General features: G+C 40.4%; 1 protein-coding gene across 1 annotated transcript in view; it reads right to left on the reverse strand.

Moving 5' to 3' along the window:
* GUCY2C (guanylate cyclase 2C) overlaps positions 1 to 26,004 on the reverse strand; it is a 46,182-nt gene that overhangs the window by 17,207 nt on the left and 2,971 nt on the right. Inside the window, exons 2-16 of the mRNA XM_061361878.1 lie at positions 25,235 to 26,000; positions 23,865 to 23,932; positions 20,577 to 20,792; positions 18,121 to 18,242; positions 17,149 to 17,245; positions 14,555 to 14,669; positions 13,202 to 13,337; positions 10,965 to 11,050; positions 10,430 to 10,541; positions 6,767 to 6,848; positions 5,166 to 5,271; positions 4,563 to 4,625; positions 3,884 to 3,955; positions 2,835 to 2,939; positions 1,703 to 1,789 (exon numbers count right to left, since the gene is read on the reverse strand). Coding sequence (XP_061217862.1) covers positions 1,703 to 1,789; positions 2,835 to 2,939; positions 3,884 to 3,955; positions 4,563 to 4,625; positions 5,166 to 5,271; positions 6,767 to 6,848; positions 10,430 to 10,541; positions 10,965 to 11,050; positions 13,202 to 13,337; positions 14,555 to 14,669; positions 17,149 to 17,245; positions 18,121 to 18,242; positions 20,577 to 20,792; positions 23,865 to 23,872 — 1,407 coding nt within the window. The 5' untranslated portion in view covers positions 23,873 to 23,932; positions 25,235 to 26,000. The remainder of the gene's footprint in view (positions 1 to 1,702; positions 1,790 to 2,834; positions 2,940 to 3,883; positions 3,956 to 4,562; positions 4,626 to 5,165; positions 5,272 to 6,766; positions 6,849 to 10,429; positions 10,542 to 10,964; positions 11,051 to 13,201; positions 13,338 to 14,554; positions 14,670 to 17,148; positions 17,246 to 18,120; positions 18,243 to 20,576; positions 20,793 to 23,864; positions 23,933 to 25,234; positions 26,001 to 26,004) is intronic.

Consider the following 26,004-nt stretch of genomic DNA (forward strand, 5'->3'; position numbering starts at 1 on the left):
GTGCCTTCTTCCAGCTGCTGCTTTCATGAGCCAGGAAATACACTGATTGCTACAGCAGAATTCCCAATCAGTTTCAGCATCAAATGGCAGGCAAAGCTGATTTCGACTTCCTTATACCAGTGCTTTCTTGTTAACAGTTTCTGGAGGCAGAAGTCTTATATCTGTGCCTGATAAAATTTTCCTTTTTCCTTCCAACTATCCTGCACACCTGAAAACACAGGGCTTATTAAGAATCAATATTATTAACAATGTGATTTTCAAAATCTATAATGACTTTCAGTGTGGTACTTCTAAATCGTTGAGACACTTTTGTAACCTCTGCTCTGAAACTTTAGTTCTGACTGAGAACCCTTTTCCTGACACAATGCAAAAATATTAGTTCCTTGCACAATATCCTGCAGAGCCCTTTATTTAATAGTGTCACAACAACAGTGTATGCACTAATAACTGCAAGGCTCAATTTATGCAATTCATCCTTAGCAGACCTTTCATCAGAGCTCTTTGGTCACATGTAGCTAAATCCATGTAGCTACAGGTGGTGCCATCAAACCTAAGGAGAAAAAAGACAGCAAAAACAAGGAGAAAAATTGAAACAGAGCAAATTTACGGCTCTCCCTCTGTCTAACCCACTTACTAAGGAATATAAACATCTGAAGGTGAACTGCAAAAGGTTAAAAATACCCTGTTTTTTTATATGCTTTAAGGAAGAAGGGGAACTCCACCGCTGCTATTTAAAATGAAACTTAATGCTAAACATTAACTGAACTTAAAAGTCATTAACAAGGCCAACAAACTGTGACAATTTGGATTAAGGGGGCTTTAATAAAAAGCAAGATTTTCAGTATCTCTTTAGAACAGACACAGTGGAGTCATTCAGTGTGGAGACCAAATCTGAACTGATGCATGTAGGGAAATAAAAGGACTGTCCAACTGCAAACCAGCAATAGGAAGAGGAGAGCAGCTGAACACTAACAAAAAAGCAGAGGTAATTCTCTATGTTACCTGCAGAGGTATAATTAATTATTATACCTGTGAATTATAAAGGATCCTTACCTACCAGCTAAACGGATACAAGTCTGAATGTTGAAGAGAATTTCTTTTACCAAGCATAAAACGCAAAGATCTGCCGAAAGCTACTGAAAAACAATCTTGGTTTCTGTATAAGGTTAATTTCTTCCCTCTTAAACTGCCTGAAATTGATAGATCTAGTGAGAAACTGGAATTTCTCACTCTAGTGAGTGAGAAAATTAGGATGTAAAATAAACAGTTTGTTTATAAAAAGTTGATCCCATTTCTAGATACAAATCAGAATAATTCCATCATTTGAAAAACAAGTTTTCCTTTGTATGCCTTCCCTGAAGCCAGAGAGCAGTGTGTTTTGCAGGTCTTGTGACTACAAAAGCCCTACTAATCAGAGGCACTGATAAACAGGTTGTAACCCTCTGATCTTTGGGTCACATTTATTTGGGACATACTTTATTTGATTATTTATAAATACCCAAAGCCAGCTCTAGCCCTTACCTCCACTTTGAGAGCCACTGGCCCCTCCTGCCTTGTATACCTGTTCCCAGAGGAGGAAAGAGTGGAAGGGCATACAGCTCTAATGAGGAAAGAAGACCTTGAGCGTTGCCTTCCTCCAAAGGATCAGTTTTGCAAGACAAGGACAGGTTGATCAACACTGCACTGTCAGCAGCCCGCTTACCTTGGCAATATCATACATGACAGAGATTTTAAATTCCCAGTCCATGAACGTGCCATCAGGGTAAGAGATTTTATCATTTAAAACATCCTATCAAGAGAAGAAAAGAATGGTTCTAATCTACATCAGGGAAAAAGCACAAGATGAGATGTGAGTACCTAAATTGCACAGCCTTTCAACCAGCGACTGAAAGAGAGAGTTTTTATAGGGAGAGATTTTTTATAGGGAGTACATGCATTACAGCAGGAGATGACTCAAAACAGAGGATATCAAATATATTTTAGACTTACACACAGCTAGAAAAGTGGGGAAACCAGAAAAGAGTGTTTTGTATCATTAAAGGTAAATTGTGAATTTTCTCTTAAAGCCAAGTCTTTAATAAGGTAAAATAGCTGAGACAGAAATGGGCAAGGAATGCAAGAGGAAGGCAGAAGAATTTCTGTGGTTTGTGCTCACAGTCCATTTCCTATCAATTTACTTATGGCCTTGTAAGTTCAAAGTAGACTGTTTCTTTAAGTCTCAGTTATTTACAGCTCTCCCAGCCACTATGGTTCCCATTGCTAAAAGTAAACCTCCATGAGTAAGCCAGTTTACAAGAAACAGCTCTAGAGATAGAGCTGCTATTTTGCTGCTTTACTCTGAGTTTGTTCCAAAGACCATTTCTACTGGTGAGAGTCTTTGTATGGACTCAGATGTAGAAACAATTTGTGCCTGCAGAAGAGCTAGTGCCACCATTACTTAATGATTAGCACTGAAATGATATTGGTAGTAATAAACCATAAGTCTTTCCATAATTTTTTCCAGTCATGAGTTTACCATTTCTTTTTATAAATAAAAATTAAGGGTTGTTGTCCCTTATGCACAGGATTTGCCAAATTCCAGCCTCAATCTCTTTGACCCTTATTACTATGGAATATATTATTTTCTCTATTCTTTCACACCCTGGGGCCACTGTAGGGTCCACAAGGGCTGGAGAGAACTGAGCAAAGGAGAGGAAACTCAGAGTCAGAAACCTGCCAACATTTGCTCAGTCCATGGCTGCTGCATGAGGGCCAGAGACATGGAGATGGGGATTTTCTTCCTTACTTGAAATTTTATAATTTGGGGGTGGAAGGAGACCTGCAAAATCCTTTACCCGCAGAGAACCTCTTTCGCAGTATTCAATCACCCCAAAGATCATGGCGTCTATCTTCACTGTGCCGTAGAACTTCGTCAGGTTGTAATAATCAATCTGTAGGAGCTAGAGGAAAAACAAAGCATCTATTTTTAAAAGCAATCATTGTTAGTACAGAAACACAGGTCAGTGATACTTGTGTGACACGGCTTTTTATCACAGGCCTGATAAGATTTTTGAGCTTCATTTAAACTAGTGTATACTAAGGCACTGAGTGAAGCGCTTGAAGACATCTGTCATTCCAGAGCCTTCTGGATTAAGGAGATAAGAGTGGCTGCTTTTGGAAACTGCAAGTTAATTCCAGAGCCCAATGTTCTCTCCATTATTGCCTCCCTACTCAAACTTCGCAGTTGACCACAATAGCCATTATGAGTGACAGAATATTGTGAATTACTCAGTAAATGAGCAAGTAATAAAAATTTAATGACACTGCATGATATTATGCACTTTGTCCATTTTTATAGACAACTGTATTTTACTTTGAGGTATTTTTAGAGCTTATTGATCCAGAGTATAGCTGTACTGTGTAAAAAGGAAAAATACTCAAAAAAGATGCAGTAATGCAGCCAAATTCATGTCTCATGTTGGAAGAGTCTGTATGCACAAGTTAGCAGAGTTACTTGTATTTAAAGAGCTGCACCTGGCATTCAGTAGTAAGATTTAACTACAGCATTCCACTACTAATAGTCATGATATGAGCAAAAAGAGTGCACTGACTTTTAGCATCAGCTGCAAAAATGTATTTAGCAAGGCCATATGACAGAGCATGAATTACTTCATTCATCTTCAGCTTCACTGGCATACAATTCAGATTCCGCATTGGTGATGAGATCACACACACAAAGAGAAAGTTCATCAAGCAGCATCCTTTGAGGAACTTATTACCCATCCACCACAAACATGCACAAACATATGGCTCTTGCATATGGCTGTTGACAATGGAAAGCAATGACTTCATTCATAGGTTCCATCCCACCCTGCAGCATCCAGTTGATAGGTGCAACAGTTACCTTGTTCAGTTCTATTTTTTGCTTCTCTGAGAAATTACCATCACTGTTTTTGAGATCCTTTAAGATCACCACCTGAAGAAAAAATACCAGTGGGAAAAAAAAAAACCACCATCCATAGGTTTAGTACAACAGCAATTCATCCTTCTTTTCTAGTAAATATCCATACACAGAAATATTACAGAAACACCTGCCTACTACTTTGCTGTTGGAATTTTGGTTAGTCAGGTTAATCAGCTAATAAGTAACTGAGTTATATTCCCTTCAAAAGATACCAGGCAGATAGGAAATATTTAGACCTGTCAGTGATGCAGATTTTATGTTAATATGAATATGCTTCATTCAGGTTGACAGCTTCACTGGATGTACAAGAATTGCCATGTAAATAGCCTGTCCTCCTTTAATCTGTTAATCTCAGTAACAAAATGCATCAGATTTCTGGTCATTCTGCTTCTGTGCTTCTGGACTAGGCTAGGGGCTCATGGAGTCTAGTATTTTGCCTCCCATCAGTAAGCAAGATGCAAAGCACCTGACAGGGAAAAAAATGGCTTATTCCTTCCATAAGATCAAGCTATTCTGCAAAGTCAGGGGAGGTGGAATTTTCTCTGGAGAGGGACAACCACCTCCCAGAAAGAGCCCTCCTAAACCAAGGAAGACAGTGTGGACACTGCAGTCAGGTTACCTTCTTGTCATATTTGCCTTGGCGCAGTCTCTGGGTGGTGTCAGGTCTCTTATCGTCATCGATCTGAGAATAAAGAAGAATAATTAACTTGCAATTATCACCTACTTCCCACTTGGCAGGTCCTGAGAGATAAGTAATGTCAGTGTGTGCTGTACAGGGAAGCATAAGCCTCTCTCGGGAGGGCCACTACATGACACAAAAGTATGGGACATCCTCGCCACTCCCACAGTTGGCCATGCCTCCACATGCTGCTTTCATGCTCTTGGGCGTTACAGAGGCGTAACAACGCACAGAGAAATCATCTGTAACAGGAAGAGACTGGAAATCCATACCCAGCCCATTCTGCCGTCACAAAATGAGCTTTACTGCTGCAGAAGAGATATATTGTATTAGGGGGTGATAGATGGGGAATAATCTCCTTTTTTAATTCAATACAGCAAGTGAGGGTTAAAAAAAAATGTTAAAACCCCCAAACATTTAACAGATCCTAGTTCAACCAGAGCCATAGCCTGCACTGTAGTCAGAGCATGCCAACACTCCAGAATCAATGGTCTTTAGAAGAAAGAAACCAAAACCCAGCTTTGGACATTGTGCTTTTCTTACCTTCAAACTAACGTGACTTGTCTCACTGGTTTCCAGAGGCAAGATTTTCTCAGGTGGTATATGGGACCATTTCTTCCACCGGCGCTCATTGTCTCTCCTGTATTTCCTGCAAAACGAGCAAACTCATTCAGAATATCCTTCCAGAATATCCTATCCAGAACAGAAGATTAGAACATGAAGCTTCTAGTGTCAAGGTGACAAAAGGATGGGGTGCCAGGGTAGCAAAGATTGAGCACGAGCCCCATGGCCTTTCCATTTTAAGGCTGCTCTAATTCCCTTGGCTTTGGAAAAGCCTAAATACTCATTCAATTTCATAGATAGAACAGATTTAGCAGAAAACTTCCAGGCAACTGCCAGAGTCTTAAGGGATGTCAGACCAATTTAAAATACGAAAGGCTGTCTGGATTTTACATACTTTTTCCTTCGTGTTATTGAATGTACTCTGAAGGGAGGTCCCACAAAAAAACGCAAGCCAAACGAAGTCCTGCCATCAACACTAGATGGTAAGAACTGATGTGAATACCATGCCAGGAGAGGAAGTAACAAAAGCGTTGAGATTAGTTGCGTTTTTGTGGGTGGCTTGTGTTCTGCACATTTTGCAGAAATGACGGAAGAGCCCTCAGAACAGGCAGAAGGAATCTTCTGTCTCCTTTGCAGAACTTCAGAGCAGACACTGTCTTCTCTTAGAGAAAATGAGTACTCATCAAATTATCTGCTTATCTGTGCAAATCCTTCCTCTATTAAAAAAAAACAACACAAGACTGACTGGAGAGACTGCAGGAGAATCTTAACACACTGATGACTGCTGGCAATTGCTCTAAACAGGAGCATGGGTGGTATTGACTAATAAACCAAATCTTCACTTTTCCAATATATTTTAACATACACATATATAAGAAAAGGAAGACCAATAATTGCAGCAAGATCTGTTTTTTTTTTTTTTTTAAGAATGAAAGAAAACCATATGCTTTGGAAAGGGGGTGGAATTTCTTCCAGCCAAAGGACACATCACTGATTTCTATTTCTGCTTTTTCCATCATGATAATGCTGAACTGGGTTATGCTCATGAAATTCTAGCTGTTAATGAAGTTGGTGTGAGAGGAGCTGAACTGAGTCAGAGGAAACTGAAAGACAGGATGTATCCGTGCAATGAAACCACTGAAACATCATGGTGTTTTGACTACTACAGTGACTCAAGACAAATACTTCTTTCTAGATTGAACTTTTATGTCACCAATAGACTAAAGAAATATAACTTAATCCAACTAAAGCTAAAGATGGGCAGTAAAGCTAAAGCTAAAGATGGGGAGTAAAGTGGAAAAACTCTGAAGACTGGACTGGGACGTATGTTTTGTGCATGTATAGGAATCAGAACTTTTTAGTAGGTGCAAAACTTCTGAGCCTTGCTGCACCTTCTCCCATGATTATTAACCTGACATAACAACACTATGGATGCAAACACTGATTAACATATACTAAAGAGTTCACACTGAGGGCAGCCACCCAGGTAAGCTAATTAATGTCTCTTCAGGAGAGATCAAAGGCATTGCCCTAGGAGGAAAATTGTTCAAGGACAAACTCAAGGCCAAAGGCATTGGTACCTTAGAATCAGCAAAGAGATGATCAGAACCAGAATCACAATTCCTGTGAGTGTAAAAACAGCAACAGTCAAGATGTGTGGGCCTGCAAAAAGAAAATTGAAAAATAAACAACTTGACAGAGGATGCTGAAAACCAGTATTATACTTAAGAAATTATGCTCACCCACACACGTGCAAGTCACAGTACCTGAGATGGATATTCTTTGGTCACATCCAAATTGAGAGGCTTTGGTAAATTCCAGCACTGCCTAAAGATGACATGTGCAGGATGAAGCACAACCTGGAACAGTGCAGTCTTAAATCCCTGCCTAAGGCATGGGCTGTCTGTAAGGACACCCAGATGGGAGGTGATTTTAACAGCACTAAATCTCACATCAACACAGCAGCAGTTTCCAGGTGTTTTCTTTAAAAACGAACTAGAAGGTTACTTTTCTCAGTAACCACATTTAAAAAAATGAAGCAGCTAAACTTCTCTTTGCAATAACTTCATAAGAGTGGATGCTGGAAGCAAACCTTGGATACAATTCTCTGCGCGATCAGAAGTAGACGGGGTAAGCAGTTGGCCATTTGAAATCAGAGTCACTGGCACGGTACAGCTTTTAACATTTCCCACATTTCAGTGGCCCTTATTGGCCCAGTTGCTTAAAGTCATTCTACAGTAGTTGTCAGCAGAACTGTGGAGACTGTGAACTAATTTCTGAACAAGGAAGACAAGTGCTGCTGAGTGGACTGTACTCTTCAATAAGAAATTCATACACTATAGAAGGCAATTAATCTGGTGACAGCACAAAGCTAGTAAAGTCCTTGGAAGCTGCCAGGTGCCAAACAATTTGAAAATCAGGCTGTTCAGGCATCTGAGGACTTAGACCCAAAACCACAGAGCACATGAGTGTCCTAATCCTGAGCAGGCAGGCAGGACAAACAAGGCTGGGAACTGACTATTTAAGGTTGTAATTTTGATTGTCTAAATGTAGAAAAGCAACCTGAAGCCTGTTTTGGGTCAATTCTTGGAGCTCAGCTGTACTGGGAAAGAAAATTGCAGTCATCAAGTTCCTTTGAAGAGCATCAGGTCATTAGTGCAGAGCTTCATCTGGTGACCACACATCTAGAGTGTGCCTACTCTACTGACCAAGTCTCTCAGGGAAAGAAGACAGAGGCAAATCTGGGTTTTGTCAGGTTGCCATATAGGTTATGGATAGTAAAAGTGTGGAGCTACCCAGTCTTAGAGGCTGATGCACTTCTGCCTGTTCTTAGAAACAGAAATAAAGGCACACAGAAAAATGAATCAGGCAGCAACTGAGCAGGGATTTTCAGTATACCAATGTGTCTGCATCTGGTATAGAATTCAGTTATGAAACTCCTCTGGGATTTGGACCCAGCTTTCTGGCTTTAATTTTTCTTGTCTTGTGTATCATGCCTCCCCACCTTCATTCTGTGTGTTCAGAGGGTCTCTTAGCAACTTAGTATTAGTCTGATGCTCCACTGAAAACTGTCAGTATGAATGTTTCCCTCTACCAAGAAATGGCAGGAAGTCACCACTAACAAAAGGACAGATAGATGAGAATGTACAAAGTATGAGAATGTGCATTTCGTATGAATTCTTTAAAGCTTAGAGTTGTGTGATCGTGGTTTGCTGCTTAACAATCAGCAGGTTGTATTTTCCCCTGGAAGTGTGGTGGGACCACAATTTCCCGTTCCTGAGGCTCTGCTACCACCACCTGGCTTTTAGTATTACAACATACAAAGGGAGAGTGCATCACAAATTCACTACTCTCAGGTCCTCTGGAACCAGAAACCTTTGTGTAATATGACGGCTGACCTTACCCATGTTTAGAGCAAGGGTTAAAACTTTCTAAGCAATGAGAAAATGTGGATGAAGACCCTTCTTTAAGGGGTGCCAGGAGGAAGGAGGGTAGCAGAACTGGGTGAGCTGTTCTCAATTACAGTTTAGGAAGAAGCAGGGCTCAGGTTGCTGTCTGTTACCTCCCTGGAGGAAAAACCATATTTCTGGTTGGAAAGTTTTGACTGGCTTTGGCAAAGCATAGTGATTGCTTAAACTTTTCCTGTAAAAAGTTGACCTTTGGGGGAATGTATTTTTTAAACTCACACTAAATGAAGGTTTATTTTCAAAAATGTTAAACCAAAATGATAAAGTACCTGTGGGAGGTGGTTTTACTTTGGTTTAGTATAGCTTGGCCACAGAATCAGGTCTACATTAAGTACAAAATGCTAAGCTAATGATCTGTAGACACTGGCTTTCTGCCATTCCCATTTTCCTTTTGCCCTTGTACAGCAGCTTCAAACAAGGACACACTCAAGGGAATGTTTTAAAGATACAAAGATCCACTGACAACATGACATGTTGTGAGGCCCAAGGGATGGGTGAAAATGGGACTGGAGCAACATTGAGAAGACTGCAAACAGGCAGCACATAGCTTGGGGAGCTGCAGGGACACCCTGTCATTGACCTTTGCAGCACTTCTGTTTCTGCACAAGGAAGACTATAGATTTGACCAGCTTTGAAAAGTAAAAGCTTCACTGAACTCCCTCTGCTTTTCCAGAGCTATCTAACCAGAGTCTTGTCAGTGCTGCTACCTGCTTCTCATGTGTCCCTGGCAATGAACTCCTGCTTCTGTTAGGAGGGGTAAGCCCTAATCTGAAGACATTTGATTCACTTTACTGAGGAATAAACATGTTTGAAACCATGTACCACCCTACTGTGAATGGACTCTTAGCAGAGAGTATTTATTTCTCCAGTTATTGCTTTACCTATTCCCTAACAGAGGTAAGCAATACAGCAAACTAACAGAGGCCTTTAGCAGCATCTTTGGACATTCACTGATGGGAATGACTCAAGTGAATGCTAAGCCAGCATGCACTAGCCCTTGCAACCACTGCCACTGCAGTAATTTTTATCCTGCCGATCATACCCTGAATCATATACCTTTCCACTGCCAATAACCATGTGGCAGAAGTTTAATTGGGGAAATAATCTCAATCTGATCAGACTGACAAGGTTGTACTCTGTTGTGCTGAATAACTAGAGGGCTCATCCATTCTATCCAGGAGTCACCAAAAACTCAGAAGAAGAAGAGGCGGTGATTTCTGGGATTTCAGATTTGAAGTCTGAGTGTAGACAGAACAATAACCTAGTTTCCCATTGTCTTTTTGCAAAGCTCTTCTAACAGACCCCTCCAGAGAAGCACCCCGAATCTGCACAGTGCTGTAAACTCTCCTCAACAAGGATAAAGGGGCAAGCAGAAGCCATCATGCTGCAATGCAGAATCAGATAACTCATCATAACCTTAACTCTGCTGCCTTTCCTTAACAGTCTTTAAAGCAATTCACACCACCACCATATTCCAATGAAGGTTAATATGTTCAGGGGTAACATCTTCCAAAACACACCATAGTGTTCCCCACAATCACTGGTACAGTACAGAGTTTACAAAGAGACTTTGTAGCAGCACCTGCAGATTTAGAACTGAGCTGGATGCAGAGAACATGGGAGTCTGGAGCAGGGATAGGAAAGATGCTGTTCTGCCCTCAGCTCCTCCCATCACTGGCTGGGGGAGGTGTGAAAGTAGCATTCTGGGTTCACAGCAGGTGGATCTCAGGACTGTGTGACTTGTCTTCAAAGAGGTAGGTTTAATGGGTATCTCACCAGTGCTTGGAGTATCACTGGGCAGCTTGTGGTTCTTCCAGACAAAATCAGGACTGGCAGTCTCCATGTGTGTCTCGTTGTTGTGAGTGTTGAAATATAGAAGAGTTTTGAACTATGGGTATAGGAGGGAAGAAATGCAGTCAGCAGCTGTGCTCTCCTTTTGTCCCTTGCTTCAAACTACCATTAATAAGTGTATTGCCCAAACTCAACACTTGCTTTCTGCTACAGTAGTGCATTCCTCAGCTTAGCCATATTTTTAGCTGCCATATTCTTCCTCTTTCGTCCCCTCTCTCTGAAAAGAAATGTATCAGTCCCACAAAGTACCAGCTGCACTTCACTTACTGAATCACTAGATGACATCAACCCTGTCAGTCTCCAGCATACCTTTCATGACCCCCTCATGGCATGTTCAGCATGCCTTGGCACACTACCACTTCTGTTGTGGTTATTTTCATCATTCTTATGCAACAGTACAGGACATTTTGTTTCACCTTTCACATATAAGGTCAAACAGTTGCTCCCTGGACATACATACATGATTTGCAGTCTGTGACGTGTACAGCAGCGTCAAATTCGTATCAATGTCTCCAAATTCATCTAGAGTCACAGGACCCAGAACACCTGAAGACACAAGGAATTAGTCAGAGGGACTGCTTTCTCAGAAACACAAGTATGTAACAAGAAGGATGGGATAAATAAAAGGATTTCTGATGCTCGGGGTATTCATCTTCTTCATGTACATGCTAGAATACATATCAGCTCAGAGTAGCACTACTGCCATAATAGCATACTACATTTTCTCTACAAAATCCAACAACAGGTGTTGAACTGACTGCACTGAAGAGGAAGGTGTCCCTCTAGCTATAGAAAAATATATGTCAGGTTTCTTCAGCATACCAAGAATGTCCCAGTAACCTCACTTATAGGGGCATTTTGCCTGTTTCCACCCACAGGTTGGATCTATCAGCAAGAAAGGAAATATAGAGATACTTTCATTCCCCTTACTCTTTTATGAGCTACCTGCTTGGTTCTAATAATACTATTTTAACCATTCTTTTTCCTTTTAACTTCCTGCCTCTGTATGTCAGCAAATGTGCAGATTGAGAAATTGCCTGTGTAGCACATTCAAAGAATTTTTAAGGTGGAACTTCGTAAGTCCCTCAGCATGGCTTCATTTTGCTCTCATAAAGTCAGTCATTTCACCAACTGCACAAGCTTAGCCAATACCTACCACTCCTGAAAGTCTCACTTTCATTTTTTCCCTTCCTCTGTCAGAAGAGTCTTTTTGATCACCTTCGGGTTGCTTTTTGCTGCTGTTGCTGATGACTTACTTAATTTTTCTTGAAGTTCAGTGCCATTATTTTAGTTCAGGAATTACCCTTCTCCCTTCTCATCTCAAAAATTGATGCTAAGTTTTTTATGGTCCACTTTCTTAATATCAAAATAATTATTGTATGAACTCCCTGCTCTCACAGCCTCCAGCACAAGAAAGAATGAAGGAGGTTCAATTGAACCTATAACTAATCTGGGGCATTACAATGTGAGATTGATTTTGGATAAGTAAAAAAGTTCGTGCAACTTACATTTCAAATTTGAAGTGAAATTGAACAGATGAGTTTACTGATATGTAAAAAAGGATGCTGTCTCCAGGAGGAGTTAGTAAACTGTATTTTGATATGTTTGGGATACCATAGTTAAAGCAAAGATAAGTCTAAAACCTGTTGGGCCATATTAGGAAAATTTAGGAAACTTCTATAAATGTGTTTGCTGGAAGCAGGTGGGACGTAAACACGAAGCTTTGAGTCATCATTTTGGTACAGATCTCTGAATTGAAGTTAGAGCTGGAACCTTGCCTCCAGAGAAGTAATGTTGTCCCTTCTTTATCTAAGTCTTGCCTCTGTCTTTTCCTAATAATCAAATTCTGTGATTTTAAGCCTGTGGTCTACAAAAGCCCACTGGTGCTAGACAACCTGTGAGAACAACAAGAACGCTGACTAAGAGCCAACCCATTGCTAGCTGGCTTACACTCACTGAAGGCACCCAGGCCTTTGTAAACTGGTTGAAAAGGCCAAAACTATTTCATTAAAGCAGGCTAAGTGGATGTCATTTTGAACATCAATCATATTTCATATGTTCTGGCCTCAAATCAAGACTAGACTGTTAGGGAAGGCTTAGGAATGCTACTGTTGCAAATTAACAACTTGAATGCCAGGTTGCCTTTGGAAAAAGCACAGACCCCAAAACCTACTTAGGTGACTCACCCTCCAGCTCCCTTCTCGTTCTCCAAATAGTCTCCCTATGGAGAATTCAGTTCTGTCAAAAGAATGATGCCAGCATCTGCTCCTGGACCCTGTCCTCCACCTCTGCTGACTGGGAAGCTCTGTCTCTCCTTCTTCCCCTACCCCTCGTTAGGCAGTAACATTCTTTAAATGTGTTTTGTACTTCAAAGCAGAAGGAAAGCCCAGAAAGTGGTCTGGTCCTCAGTCTGTTGCTAATTGTAATGTTTCAAATAATTGTAATTTTGACTTTCTATCTCTTCTGTGTTGTGTACACTGAGGTGATTCTGCACAACTGCTATCTAGTGCTTCTGCAAATATTGAAGATAACATCCTTGGAAAAAAAATTATAGAAAAAGAAGAAAGGGTTTGAATAAAACTCATTGAAGGGCTTTGACTTGTTTAGTGTATAATTTACTTATCGTTACAATGCATAAAACCAAATTTCTTTCCCTTCATCAATTTAGTGAACCCTACACAGGACTGGGTTTTTTACCTTCAAAAGTGATATTTCGGGATTCGTTGATGAAACTAAGAGACGACACTGGGCTCTGGGAGGAGATAAATTTCTTCAGAATATGTCCAAACAGCAAGACTGCATTAAAGTATCCAGCAACAAAGTCATCTTCCATCTACAACAGGAGAAAAAGAAAAATGGTAATTTGAGTGTTCATGTGTCTACCTTAAAACTATAATATCTGTAGTGGTCTCTTTTGGCAAAAGCTTCAGCATGGAAGACCAGAATCTGCTGAACACTGAGTAAGTAGATGGGCAAAGCCACATCAATGTTCTCACTTAGAAAAATAAAAGTAAACAAATATATTTTTGGTGTGTGAAGACAGGGAGGTGGTGAAAACTTGTAAAAGGCCAATGTAAAACTGTGCCATGTTGATCCTCATGTAAAGGACTGAATAAATCCTACACTGTAGGTTGTGAGTAGGCTTGCTCAGCAGGACCCAAAGTCCCTGGTTTTGGATTAGACTCTCTGTGCAAATAATCTGGTGTGGCGCCAGCAAGTCTGGGCTTCCAGATGGCCACAGCTCAGGGACAAAGAGATGTGCCAGAATTTCCAGCAGCCTGCCATAGAGCTGGCACCCAGAAAGTGTTGAGCCCAGGCTGGGAGATCTGAAAGCCCTGTAAACCCAGCCAAAATGTTCGGGCTGCCTACTGCAGAGCTGGCAGTCAAAGCCACAAATCCTGGGAGAAATTCTACATGTAGAATCTGGCTTCTGGGCAGATGGCAGGAGTATCAGTTTCACTAATCACACACAGTATTTGCACAGTTTCTGCTTTCCAGGAAATAAAAAAAAAAAAATACATATTTCCTACAGAAAAACAACAACAAATCCTATATTTGAAGTTTAACTGGAAAGCCCCGGGGGGCAGAAACAGCAATGGTTGCCACTGCTTATACATATCTGTACACAAAAATCAGTCAACATTTATTAGTTCTGAACTTTCCATGCTCACATCTTGATTACACCTATAAATCTCCCATCAGTGATACCTTGCAGCTACATGTAAGATTGTCAGTCACTCTGAATTGTAGTCAGAAGGCCATATACCTATAGATCTCCCTTACACCCAGTGAATATGACATGTGCAGACCAAATTAAAAGCTTGAGTTGAACTTCACAAAGCAGGAATATGAGAGCTTACATGTTTGCTTATGATACTACATTTTTACATCATTACAGCAGGACAAAATGTCATCCTGTGATAATGTAAGAAAATATCACCATAGAAGCATGATGGGGTATGATTACAGATGTATTTTTAGTTTTTCTTTCCTAGTGCATGAACATGAATGAACTGAATGCATTAGTCAGATATAAAATAGTGTGGTTACCAGAACGGCCTCCTCAGTCGTTACAGTATTCGAGCTGTAATTAGCTGGTGCCAGAGTCAGAACAAGTACATTCTGCATGTAATGGGCTGAGATGTTGTTCCTGAAGTACATATTACTGCAAAGCAAATCACAAGAACCCCACAAACAATCAGCCACAGGGGCAATGGCAACCTTGACAGAATCACTTTCCTGTTCCCAGGAGCACTGTTATTTACCAGGTTAAAACAATAGTTCTAAAAATTAAATTTCATCATGGACAAAACTCTATGCTTTTCATTCCCGGATGCCGATTTCTGAGCTTGACTACATTAAAAGGTAACATCACAAAGATCTGGCAATTTGAAACTCAAAGATTGCAGTGAATTATTGTTGTTATTGTAACTGTTTGGTTTCTGTCCTATTTATTTCCTCTTCTTTCAAGCTGGACTTTATTAAAACCAAATCTCTTCTTGGAATCCACAGTACTGCAGCCTGTAGTTTCTTCATGTTATTGTACATGTTTTTGTCCTCTTCTGCACTCCTGTGCATGTTCCTCTGATTTTGGTATTTCTTGCTAGAAATCACAGCAGGATTCGCATTAAAAGCATTTAACAGGAGGGCATGAAACAATCAGAGGTGCAGAGAGCAGCATAGTGATTTATTTGTTTAATTCAGTAAGCTAGGAAAATCCAGGAAAACTATGCTAAAACAAGCAGAAAAGGTTCTAACTTCCAGGCATCTTTTGTTTCATCACCCTGACAGGCCATCTGGAAGCATTTTGCAGACTGGCCACCACCGGCTTCACATTTTACAGAGCAATTTAGCAATAGATACTAGTGTCAAGCAACAGCATCTGTCATTGTTATAGCCAGATTTATTAAAAATATACCTATATATAAATGTATGAGCCTCCTCTCATTTTTCGTGTTTGATCATGCTTTTATTTGATCATTCAGTAATTTATTAAGAATTTTTGGACGCAGGTTCTAATCCATGGCTGTCAGTGGAATCCTGACACCAGAGTCCTGTCCCTGCCTTTCCCTGAACCTTCTGACTTTTACATTGCACTTTTCACCCTGAAGAATTTCCAAATGCTCTTCATTCAGGCTTGGGCTGAGCTAGTCAGAGGAAAAAGAAGCTTCGTTAGATTCCACCAGACTGGACAACTCTACAGCATCTCACCTCCCCTGAGGGAGGTTTAAACACTATCTTTGTGTTCTGGCTTACAGAGGGCTCAGAGCTGAAGAAACTTTAAATCCGTCACTTTGTCTGAGGCAGCTGGGTATATCAGAAGGATGCATATCATAGCCGAGAAGCCCCTAGCTGCTCTCACCTACTGTGAGGCAACAATTATACAGGAAACATCAGTAAGCCAAAGCACTTTCATATGTAGCCCCCATGGTGCATTTGCAAAGAAACAGGAATTGTGTCCAGTTGCCTCAGGAGAAGCAACTGGGTAATCCTAGTACCTGAATAAAGTGCTGAAAGTCTAAAGTTTTTAGAGGCACTTCTGAAAAATACAGATGGTGAAGTTGAAAGTGTGCAGGACAAAGAAGATCCTGTTAGAATTTGAACCACAGGCTCCAGTTTGGATCCAAAGGTTAAATGACTCTAGTCATTAATTCAAAGCTCCTCAGCCCTACCCTGTCAAGGTCAGCTTTAGACAAGAGGGCTGGGAAGTCCCACAGGTGCTGGAAATTCAGAGGTTCTTTTGCTATATCAACAGTGAAATAAGCAAGATCAAGACATGGACACATACATTTGCTTTGCGATCATCCATACTATTAAGCTGCCAGCATCGTCCTGAGCATGGTTTTGTTCTAGCTTTCTCTCAGACTGTGACTTGCTACAGTGATGGAAGCCATACCCAAAAAGCAGCTTGGGCACGTACACTTAGCTATATGGATGTGAGCTGTTCTGTGTCACATAGGCTTAGGGCCTGAAATTAGATCTCGGTCCCCATATACAGTCAAAGATTTTGAGGCTACCATTGATAAGGCCAGTTTATATCAGTCTTTATTTATAAAGATTTTGTAATTAGTAATATAAGGATGAAATTGAACAACATAAAAATTAAATTGTATACTAAGAAATGCCTCTGAAAAGTTAGATTTATGTAGTTATAAAGATGTTCAAGAGACAGTTATAAAATGCAAGAGTTATACAGAGGAAGGCACAGTTGTACCACTCTTTTAAATGATTTTAAAATGGAATCAATGAAGCCTAGAAAAATATACTGTAAGCCACATTTACATAATTGTCTGGTTGGGCAGAGTGTATGAAAAATATACATTATCGCATATGAACAGCTCATGACCATTCTGACTTTTTAGTTCTCTCATGGCTTCCTGCACTGATGAGTCCACAGGATGACATCATAACCCCACCTGTTCTGTCACTGCCTTAGAAAAATATGTGCACTAAAGGGGATGTTGTAGAGGATGTGCCATGAATTGAACACTACGCAGTTTAGATAAATAGCAAGACATGAGGAAAGACGGCAATGGAAAACATTTTGTGAGAGAGCACTTCAACCAAGCAGTTCCACACTATTTCCATTATCTCTATCCTTCAGAAAACTGCAGAGAAGAGAAAAAACAAAGGTGATACTTTACTTGAAGAGATCTATCAGGATGATAACAATGTCCTTATCCACTTCCTCCGTCCCTAGGTCTGTGCTGACATCAACTGGAGAGCCACACATGATGATCACTATAGATTGGGCAAAAATGGAGACAGATTGGTGAAAAGTACAGACAAGAAGAGGATATTTGCCTGCTCCCAGTGCTTGAGTAGCAGGCAGCAGAGCAATGCTGAGCACATTACCTGTGCTGTGCAGGGAGCCAGGCACAGAGCTACAGTTTCTCTGCAGTAAGACAGGGATATTTGAGGGAAAGTAGTAAAAGTTGCCTCAACACCTGCACCATTTTCTCTCTGATTGCACCAGAACACTACTGTTTTCCCACTCAAATAAGCATTAGCAGTTCTGATGCCATATGGGCTACTAAACATGACCATTTCTCAGTTAAATGGCATTTGAGTAAAAGTTTCATTGGCTTACTTATTACTCTTGCACTCAGCTGGCCTGCTGATGCCAGGTGCTTATTCTTGGGAGAAGATGAGGTATTCACTCCACCATTTTTCTAGTTTAGATGGGACACTTCCAGAGGAAATGCCCCTAGATGGCACAACTGAGGTCCATATATGTACCAGGGCTGCAAACACAGGAATGTTAGGGAGCTAAGCATTTTCATAGTATCTAAGGCCCTTCTTTGGAGGGGGTGTGATTCCTGGATTTCTGATCTTGTGCCTAGATGGCATAATTCACCACAAAGGCTCTCTGGAACCAGGATTTTCCCTCATGTTTTATGGGGATGGAGCGAGGAATCTAGGAACTTTGTGCCATTTTTTGTTTACAACCTTGTGAATTGGTGTATCTGTTTTCTTCATAATTTCTGTGGAAAGTCTATACCTAAAATGTAATAAAGGGACACATTTGATTTCCTGGGAAAATCAACCTGGGAAACCAACAGTGCACCCTCATCCCCCTCTCCCCCTCGCTATCTCCACCTCCCCCCTTCTTTTACCATTGCTTTTTCGGTTTGGATCTGTCACAGTGTTTTGGAGCTGCTCTGGAGTCCTTAAAATCTCCTTGTACTTCAGTTTTTCAGAGAAGAGTGTGATTCCAGCATCTAGTGCGTTAATATACCTGACACAAGGGAGCACAGATACCGTCAGAAAATGGCTAATTCCTCACTTCCTCCTAAGTAAGCGAAAATGTGAGATAGGCTGTTTACAGCACACAAGAGGGTTTGTAAGGCACTATGGAACATTTTTTTTCTGCAGCAATAGAAGAGAGAAAAATCAATACAGGGCATGAGAGAAGTGTTAGGAAAGTCACCCAGAGGAATTTGAACATGGCTGTACAAATGATGTAATAAGACATTAACAATTAAGAAAGGAAATCAGGGATATGGGGAAATTACAGTAAGTGAGACTAACTGTGAGGCAGACCAAGGAAGCTTTGCTGTTTTAAGACATCAGTGGTAATCTTAGAAGATACATGTGAAGGTTCAAAGGAGTAAAAGGGAGCTGCAGAAAGAACTGAGATAGAAAACACACATGTACCATGACTGTGAGAGAAGTGAAGGAAGGTTAAGTAGCAACAAAAAACCCCGTACTTAGTCAGTTAAACCTTGAAAGGGAAAAGTGAGGACAGCAAAAAACACAACCAAGTAAGTGAAAGCTAACTAAAAGATTAAGCAAAACCAGCCGACTCCTAAATCCTGTTCTTGGGTCAGCACTTTGAGAAGAGACATTCTGTCTGAAATAAAGTTAATGCAGAGGGAAAATCAAAAGAAATCCCTTTGTTTTAAAAATGCTTAACTTTTAATTTAGCAAAACTGTGATCCCAGTCCTGTAAGCTACTATTTTGCTTCCCATATTTTTATAGGAGCAGAATCATTAACCATTGATTTACAGGAACATTAATTTAGCTGTCACTGTGGGTATTCACTTATTCGTATACATATATGGGGAAGACAATTAGCCCATGCAGTATAACTTGTACTTTAGCAAAAACTGATTTTTAAAATTAGACAGTTCATAAACTTTCAGGCTGACAGTGTCTATTAAAGCAGAATGAGGTGAATTCTTACAACTATATTAGTATGACAAATGGGCAGAGATAAAAAAGTAATTTTAAATTAAAAATTTTTTTGTTAATTCAACATTAAGGAAAAAGAATGTGAACAATTCTGAAGTCAAGATCCTGAACAGAAGTATTAATAAAGACCAAGTAAGAAACACTTGGTAAATAATTTACATACATAGACTTCCTTGAAAGATATGAAACCTGCAGGATTAAAGGGATTTAGCTAAAGTATGTGTAGTTGTATTCAGCAACTGCCGCTGCAAACATGGAGAAATAGGGAGTGTACTAAGAGATAAGTGAAGTGCACTGATGTTTCAAAGCATCAAAGAGAGATAATCATAGCATTATCTGATTAAGTTTCTATGTATACTAAAAAAGAAGGAGCAAACAATAAAATACCCAAAATATCTACAAAACAGTGAATTGGAAATTGTTTTTTATTCCCCTTAATTCAGAAACAAAAAAAAAACCCACCCAAATTCTGTATACAAAACATTCTGTAAGTACATGCTTACATCACTCTGAAGAAAACAGTCATAAATTTAACTTAATATTCTGCAAGTTCCTCAGGTTATGAATTGGAAAGATAAATAATAGCTATTTCCATGAATTCTTGACAGCTATGTTTGTAGAATTAGTAGAAGAAACTAGTTTGTTTGGGGGTTTTTTACTTAATCAGTATTTTATGTCCCAAAATTAAGAAAAAAATCAAACGAGTATAGAAACACTCCAAGCTGAAAATAAATGCCAATAATGGAAGAGTAGTGATAAATATCAGCATATTAAAGAGTCTATTTGACTAAAAACAGCCTTTGATTTTAGCCAAGCAGAAAACCCAGCGTTCTTGAGGCTCAAGTACAGGCTGACATTTCAGATCACAAAGTGAAAACTGTCTCCTTTGCTCCAAACTGGTGAGAGCATAGCTTAAACTCTGCAATCATTGAAGATCATTTTGTTCGAAGATACAGTTTGAACTCTGAAAATGTTTTTTAGTAACAATACTGTCCATAGATTGAAGTCATTAATGTGGAGAAACTACAAGAGTAATGAGAAACTGAGAACACCTGACCTAAAAAGGCATCCATGGAGAGCCTCTCATGTCACATTATTTACATGAAGGATGCAAAAAACAGGTATTTCCAGCAGGGACAACAGGCTATGCTGTCCACAGCAAAAGCCAAGGCTTGAGTGTACTGGAAGGTAGTCCTAATGAAACATTCAGATACACAGTGCAGCTAAAGGGTATAATTCATGTTTTCTTTCTCTCATTCCTTAGTAGCTGTAAGGCACCTCCCAAAGTGGGACTCAAAGGACAGCTTGTAAAAGCCATATCCAAGGATGGAGATTGAGTTTATCAACAGCCACATCAGAGATAGATCCAGTTCTTACCAGAGGCATGGCTCCGAGTTTTCATTCCTCTTGTAAATATAAACAGATTCCCAGGTTATGGTTTTGAATGGTAGCTGAGATTCTTTCCAAAAATAATAGAAGAAGTCATTCACTTTCCTGGCTGGGGTCAGAAGGCGTGTTAGGTTTACTTTGTAGTCACAGGACAGCCCAAAACTCCCTACAGAGATCAGAGGCAGGCTCAGTACTGTTTCAACTCTGAAGGAAGAGACAAGAGAATAAGTTTGAACAGATTCCGGTCACACCAAAGCAGCTAACACATGATTTCCAACCTCATCTCCCTCTTCTCTTGTGCCCTGCATTGGTTTAACAGCAATTCTAACCTGAAATAGAGGGCTCCCCAAGAACACAAGAAGATTTGAGGTCACGATAAGGCCCTGTTGAATCGGTCCAGGCAGCTTCTCTCACTGCCCCCAGTTTCTCCTGCCCTTTTGGGTACCATGCACCATTTGAGCCCAAGGGCTGTGACAGTAGTCCAAAGACTTGAGGACCCATCCAATTCTGTTCCCTGGCTGCCATTAACATGGAATGGATTTGATCTTTTTATTGAGGCAGTGCTGAAGGGTGACAGATTTTTGCCATCAAAAAATATTTACCCCTATAACTCAAAGGAAAACTCTATTAACTTCACTATGGCATATTTTAGGAGCTGTACAACAGCAGCAAACAGGAAGAAAAACGAAGGCAAACCTCTGCTGGCAGGAAATTTGTAAAAGGTAATTTTTATCCACATAGACAATAAGTTTTTAAGGATTAAAGTATTTTCCTAGATGCTGCATTCTTATCAGGCTAGATTTAAAATATTTTAGGCCTTGTATGGTGTTTTTTTAAGACAGGCAATTTTGCCTGCAAAAGACATGGCTATTGGAGTTGTTTGCATTATTGTCACAAAACTTTATTTTCCAGGTAAAGCGCACTTACAAGTTACAGGATTTACGCTTGTTGCAACAGAAACAGGCACAGATGATGTAATAATGTCAGGGAGAGTATTTCACTCATGAAAAGGACATTATTCTGTTTGAACTTAGAACAGAAAAGAATAGACTGTTTCAGCTGGAAGGGATCTACAACCATCATCTAGTCCAACTGTCTGACTAATTCAGAACCGATCAAAAACTAAACTGTGTTGTCTCTTAAACACTGACAGGCCTGGGGCATCAACCGTCTCTCTAGGAAGCTTGTTCCAGTGTTTTGACTAACGTCTTGGTAGATAAACACTTCCAAATGTCCAATCTAAATCTCCCCTGGCACAACTTTGAACCATTACCATGCTTCCTACCACTGGATACCAATGACAAGAGCTCAGCACGTCCCTCTCCACTTCCCCTCCTCAGGAAGCTGCAGAGAGCTATGAGGTTGCCCCTCAGCCTCCTGTTCTCCAAACCAGACAAACCCAAAGTCCTCAGCCACTCCTCACAGAACATGCCTTCCCACCCTTTCACCAGCTTTGTTGGCCTCCTCTAGATGCATTCAAGGACCTTCACATCCTTCTGAAACTGTTGGGCCCAGAAGTGCAAACTGCTTAAGATGAAGCTACACCGACACTGAATACAGCAGGATAATAACCTCTTTTAAACAGCTGGTTATACTATCTCTGGTGCTCCCCAGGATGCAGTTTTCCCTTTGGGCTGCAAGGGACCACTGCTGACTCCTATTGAGCCCGCTGTTGACCAGCACACCGTTCTGCAGGGCTGATTTCCAGCCACTCTTCTCCCAGCTTATACTTGTGCCCGGCATTACTCTGTCCTAAGTGCAGAATTGTTAAATTTGGAAATAATTACATTTTCAGAATTTGGATTTGTTAACTTTCATCCCATTAACAGTTGCCCAGTGATTCCCTGAATCACAGATGAAGAAGTTGAAGGTATACAGTCAGGCTAATTCCAAATGCTTGTTACTTCCGCTGTTCTGTCACATCCCAGCTGATGCTGTGCATATGGACCTCTTGCAGTTATCACTCAGTGTCATTTAATATCCATCTGACAAACCAAATATGAAGATGAAACACAGAGAGTGGCAGCCAAGCACAGGCAGCAGCCAGGCTGCTGCAGGCTCTGAACACTCCCAGCCCACTGCCCATAAGTGCCCTCCCCACAGCGTCCTGCCCACACTTAAAGTGCTGTAAGGTAAGGCGCTTGTTCTGATTCAAAAAGGTATTGCACCAGGGGCAAAAGCCAGTTGCCTGCTTGTTAGTGTCCTTCATTGCTTTGCATAAACTTCCCCTACCCACATTTTATGCCGATTTATCTGTGTCAGAGTCCGAGGAAAATACTTCAGCACCATTCTGGGCAGCTCCATATCCAGCAGATAAAAAAGCACATATAAGGTTAGGAGGCACAATGAATAAAACGGGGCGTATTGCATAGTATTTTACCACAGTCCTATATATATAAGATTTATTCTTTTTATTCTTATATAGATCAATCACATGCATTCACCAGTAACATTATACTAATTTCTGGTCATACTACTCAAAGAAAAGCATAGAGCCAAAACCAGATAAAGCTTAAGGTAAAAGTGCCTCATCTTCCCGGTATCTCTCAGTGAAACTGAAAGGTTACCAAAGTTTGAAAAGGGAGGTGATTCACATGATACAGTTTTGTACGTTATGACTGATACGAGTTTTTTTAACTGATTTATGCTACAAGTCTGCAGATTCAGCTTACACTTTTCCTAATATCTGAGAATGAACATATTAATGTATAATATAGTATAGAATAGAACCAGAGGTTGATGTATAATACAATAGCAGACATTTCATTCTTCAGGAATGCTTCCTCAGGCAGGGGAGCTGGGGTTAAACCGACTGCTTCCTATCCAAATACACTTTACTGAAGATGGTTGGGATTTTGGGATCTTCTCTTGACACATATAACTCAGGCCCCTCTCAATGGCTGAACACCCACCCAGAAGGACCCAACAGCTGCAGTGCTGTGATGTTTACATGCATCAAGCTAATATCTCCTTCCTGCTGCAGTTGCTGAAGGGTTGAGTTTTTTAAGCTCTTTATCAATTTACAGTCAGCAATTACAAAAGTTTCCCTTCTAGCAATGGGATTTCATCAATGTGCTTTGGAATGGGTTTTTCTTCTCCCTACCAAACATAGTGGCTATGAATAGAAATCTATGAATAGTGGCTATGAATATATACCTTGAGGTGTCTGATGTATCCTAACCCAAATGTCTCTGCTGGCTTCTTGTACACAAAACAATTTTGTTCAGCAATTGATATTTTGAAGAACACAATATTAGGGGAAGAGGTGGTACTTACGAGACCATTTGATAGGTGGCATAAGTGCAAGCGGGTCCTATTACAACACAACCAAGCGTGCCACTATTCTGCAAAGGATCAGAAAAGGTCAGTAGTGGGGATAGAGAAGAGGACTGGCCAAAAAAGGAGGATGGAAAAATACAGAAAACTTGAGGATTTGAGAAGGAGTCAAAGAACTGAGCCAGCAAAATCAAGAACAGAGTCGCAAAGGAGCTACAGAAAGGTTAAAAGAACAAACCTAGAGTGAAAAAGGGAGGGATCACAGAAAGCTAAGAAAAGGCAAAGGACAGAATAGTGCCTGTAAATAGGACCTTCCTTAAGGGAGAGACAGCAAGTTAGGATTAAAATGTTGTAATTGCTACAACTGCATGTATGAAATTACACAAACCAGAATTGCTTGCATTGACAGAAGACAGAGTGGTTGGAATTACAGGATACTGTGTATCAGAAAAATTATTAGCTATGTGCATATGAAGTTTGTATGAAAAAAATTAAAACCTTCCATGACCCTCAAATAAGGCCTGACCAGTAGCTTTGTGTGTCATGAGGGACTTCTTATCAAAGACTATTGCATGTGCTCATAAATTGCTGAATTTGAGAATTCACATTGGATTGACAAAGCTTCACTTAGAGGGAACAGTTATTAGACATGACAAAATTACTGAAACACAGCTTCTTGTAAGGCAGCAGTTCTATCTGAAGCTTTTCTACATACTAGGGCATTCAGCTAGTTTCTGCCATGTGACTTCTGTGATTTCTAGTGAGAAGTGAGCACTTCATCTTTGCCCTTTGGGCATAGTTCCATATGCATTTCTTTGCTATCAGTGCTAGCCTAATCTCTTTGCCAGCATGTTCCCATCCTCACACAGCTGTCTCCTTTGTGTATTTGTGTAAACCAACGGTGAACCAGATCAGGGCCTGATTCAGTTGGAAATGGACCTTTTCTGCTCTGGTTGGGCTGTTTGAGGGTTTGGGGTGGTTGTTGGGGTTTTTTTCTTGGTTGTGTTTTGCTTTGTTATTTTTTTCAATGGATTGCTTTGACTATGTGGCCATTCGAAGAGCTGTGCAGATGCAAAAGAAGAGGACAAAGTAAGTATAGGAAAAGAGTCCCGAAGCTGAAGGCTGCTGGTACTGCCCCAAATGTCTAATGATAGCCTCCAGCAAGAATCTCTCTCCAGTATTTGCCCGTCTCCACAAAACCTACAGGAACACCTCCTCTTTGAAAACTCCACTTCTCTGTCAAAATTTTTTGAAACTGAGCAACAGGATCAAAAGCTAACAAGCAAAGAGAGAGACACATATGCGTGCACACATGCAGAAAGAAACAAGTCTTGTCTTAGGAAATCAACTAAAAGAATCCTGCTACTCACATAAATCTGCTTGATGAGCTCCACACCTTCACAGGTGCTGGTACGACAGCCTTGTGAGACATAGAGTGATGAGGTAAAGCTGTGGAAAGTGGCACTGACTGTAACATTTTCTTCTGTAATGCAAACACAAAAATAAACAGCATTATGAGTTGCAGATAATCACTAATACACAGGTCTGAGCAGTCTTGTTCTAGGTTGTCTCCCACCAAAAACCTGCAAGAAAGTCCATGTACCACCTAACCCCCACTGCTTAGGATAAGACTGTAAAATTTGCTCCAAAATTTGCAGTGTGGACTGTTTATTTCTGTTGTTGAGCCTTAGTACTTTCAATACAAAGTACTTTTAGTGTTAGCCATCATTAGAGACATTTTTTAAGACTCTGCATGAAGTAACTGAGAGACCACTTTCCAATGAAATTGACAAAGTCTCTTCAAGTAGAGGGCAGAAAGGGAATGGATACCATTTTTCTGGAACCTCTTTCCCTATGATATTCTAGAGAATGATAGTAGATTGGTGATACTGAAAGAAGAGGTAATATATAAAAATAAATAAAAGCATCTTCTGCAGTGATTCTAAATGAAGGAAAAACATATAGACTGCACATTCTTCACACTTCAAGTCATAATGTGGTAAACAGATGGGGTCAAGACGAAAGTTATTTTCAGAAAGTACAAGCTAATACAGTCAGGAGAGGAAGCAAGGGCGTCCCAGTTTCCGCACTAGATGGATCACTGGTCTTGCCTGATCCAGTTCAGCAATTCCCATACTTC

Source organism: Neopsephotus bourkii, unplaced genomic scaffold (genome assembly GCF_033783945.1).
Source record: "Neopsephotus bourkii isolate Nb327-2 ecotype Australia unplaced genomic scaffold, CSIRO-AGI_Nbou_v1 NB_107, whole genome shotgun sequence".
NCBI lineage: Eukaryota > Metazoa > Chordata > Aves > Psittaciformes > Psittacidae > Neopsephotus > Neopsephotus bourkii.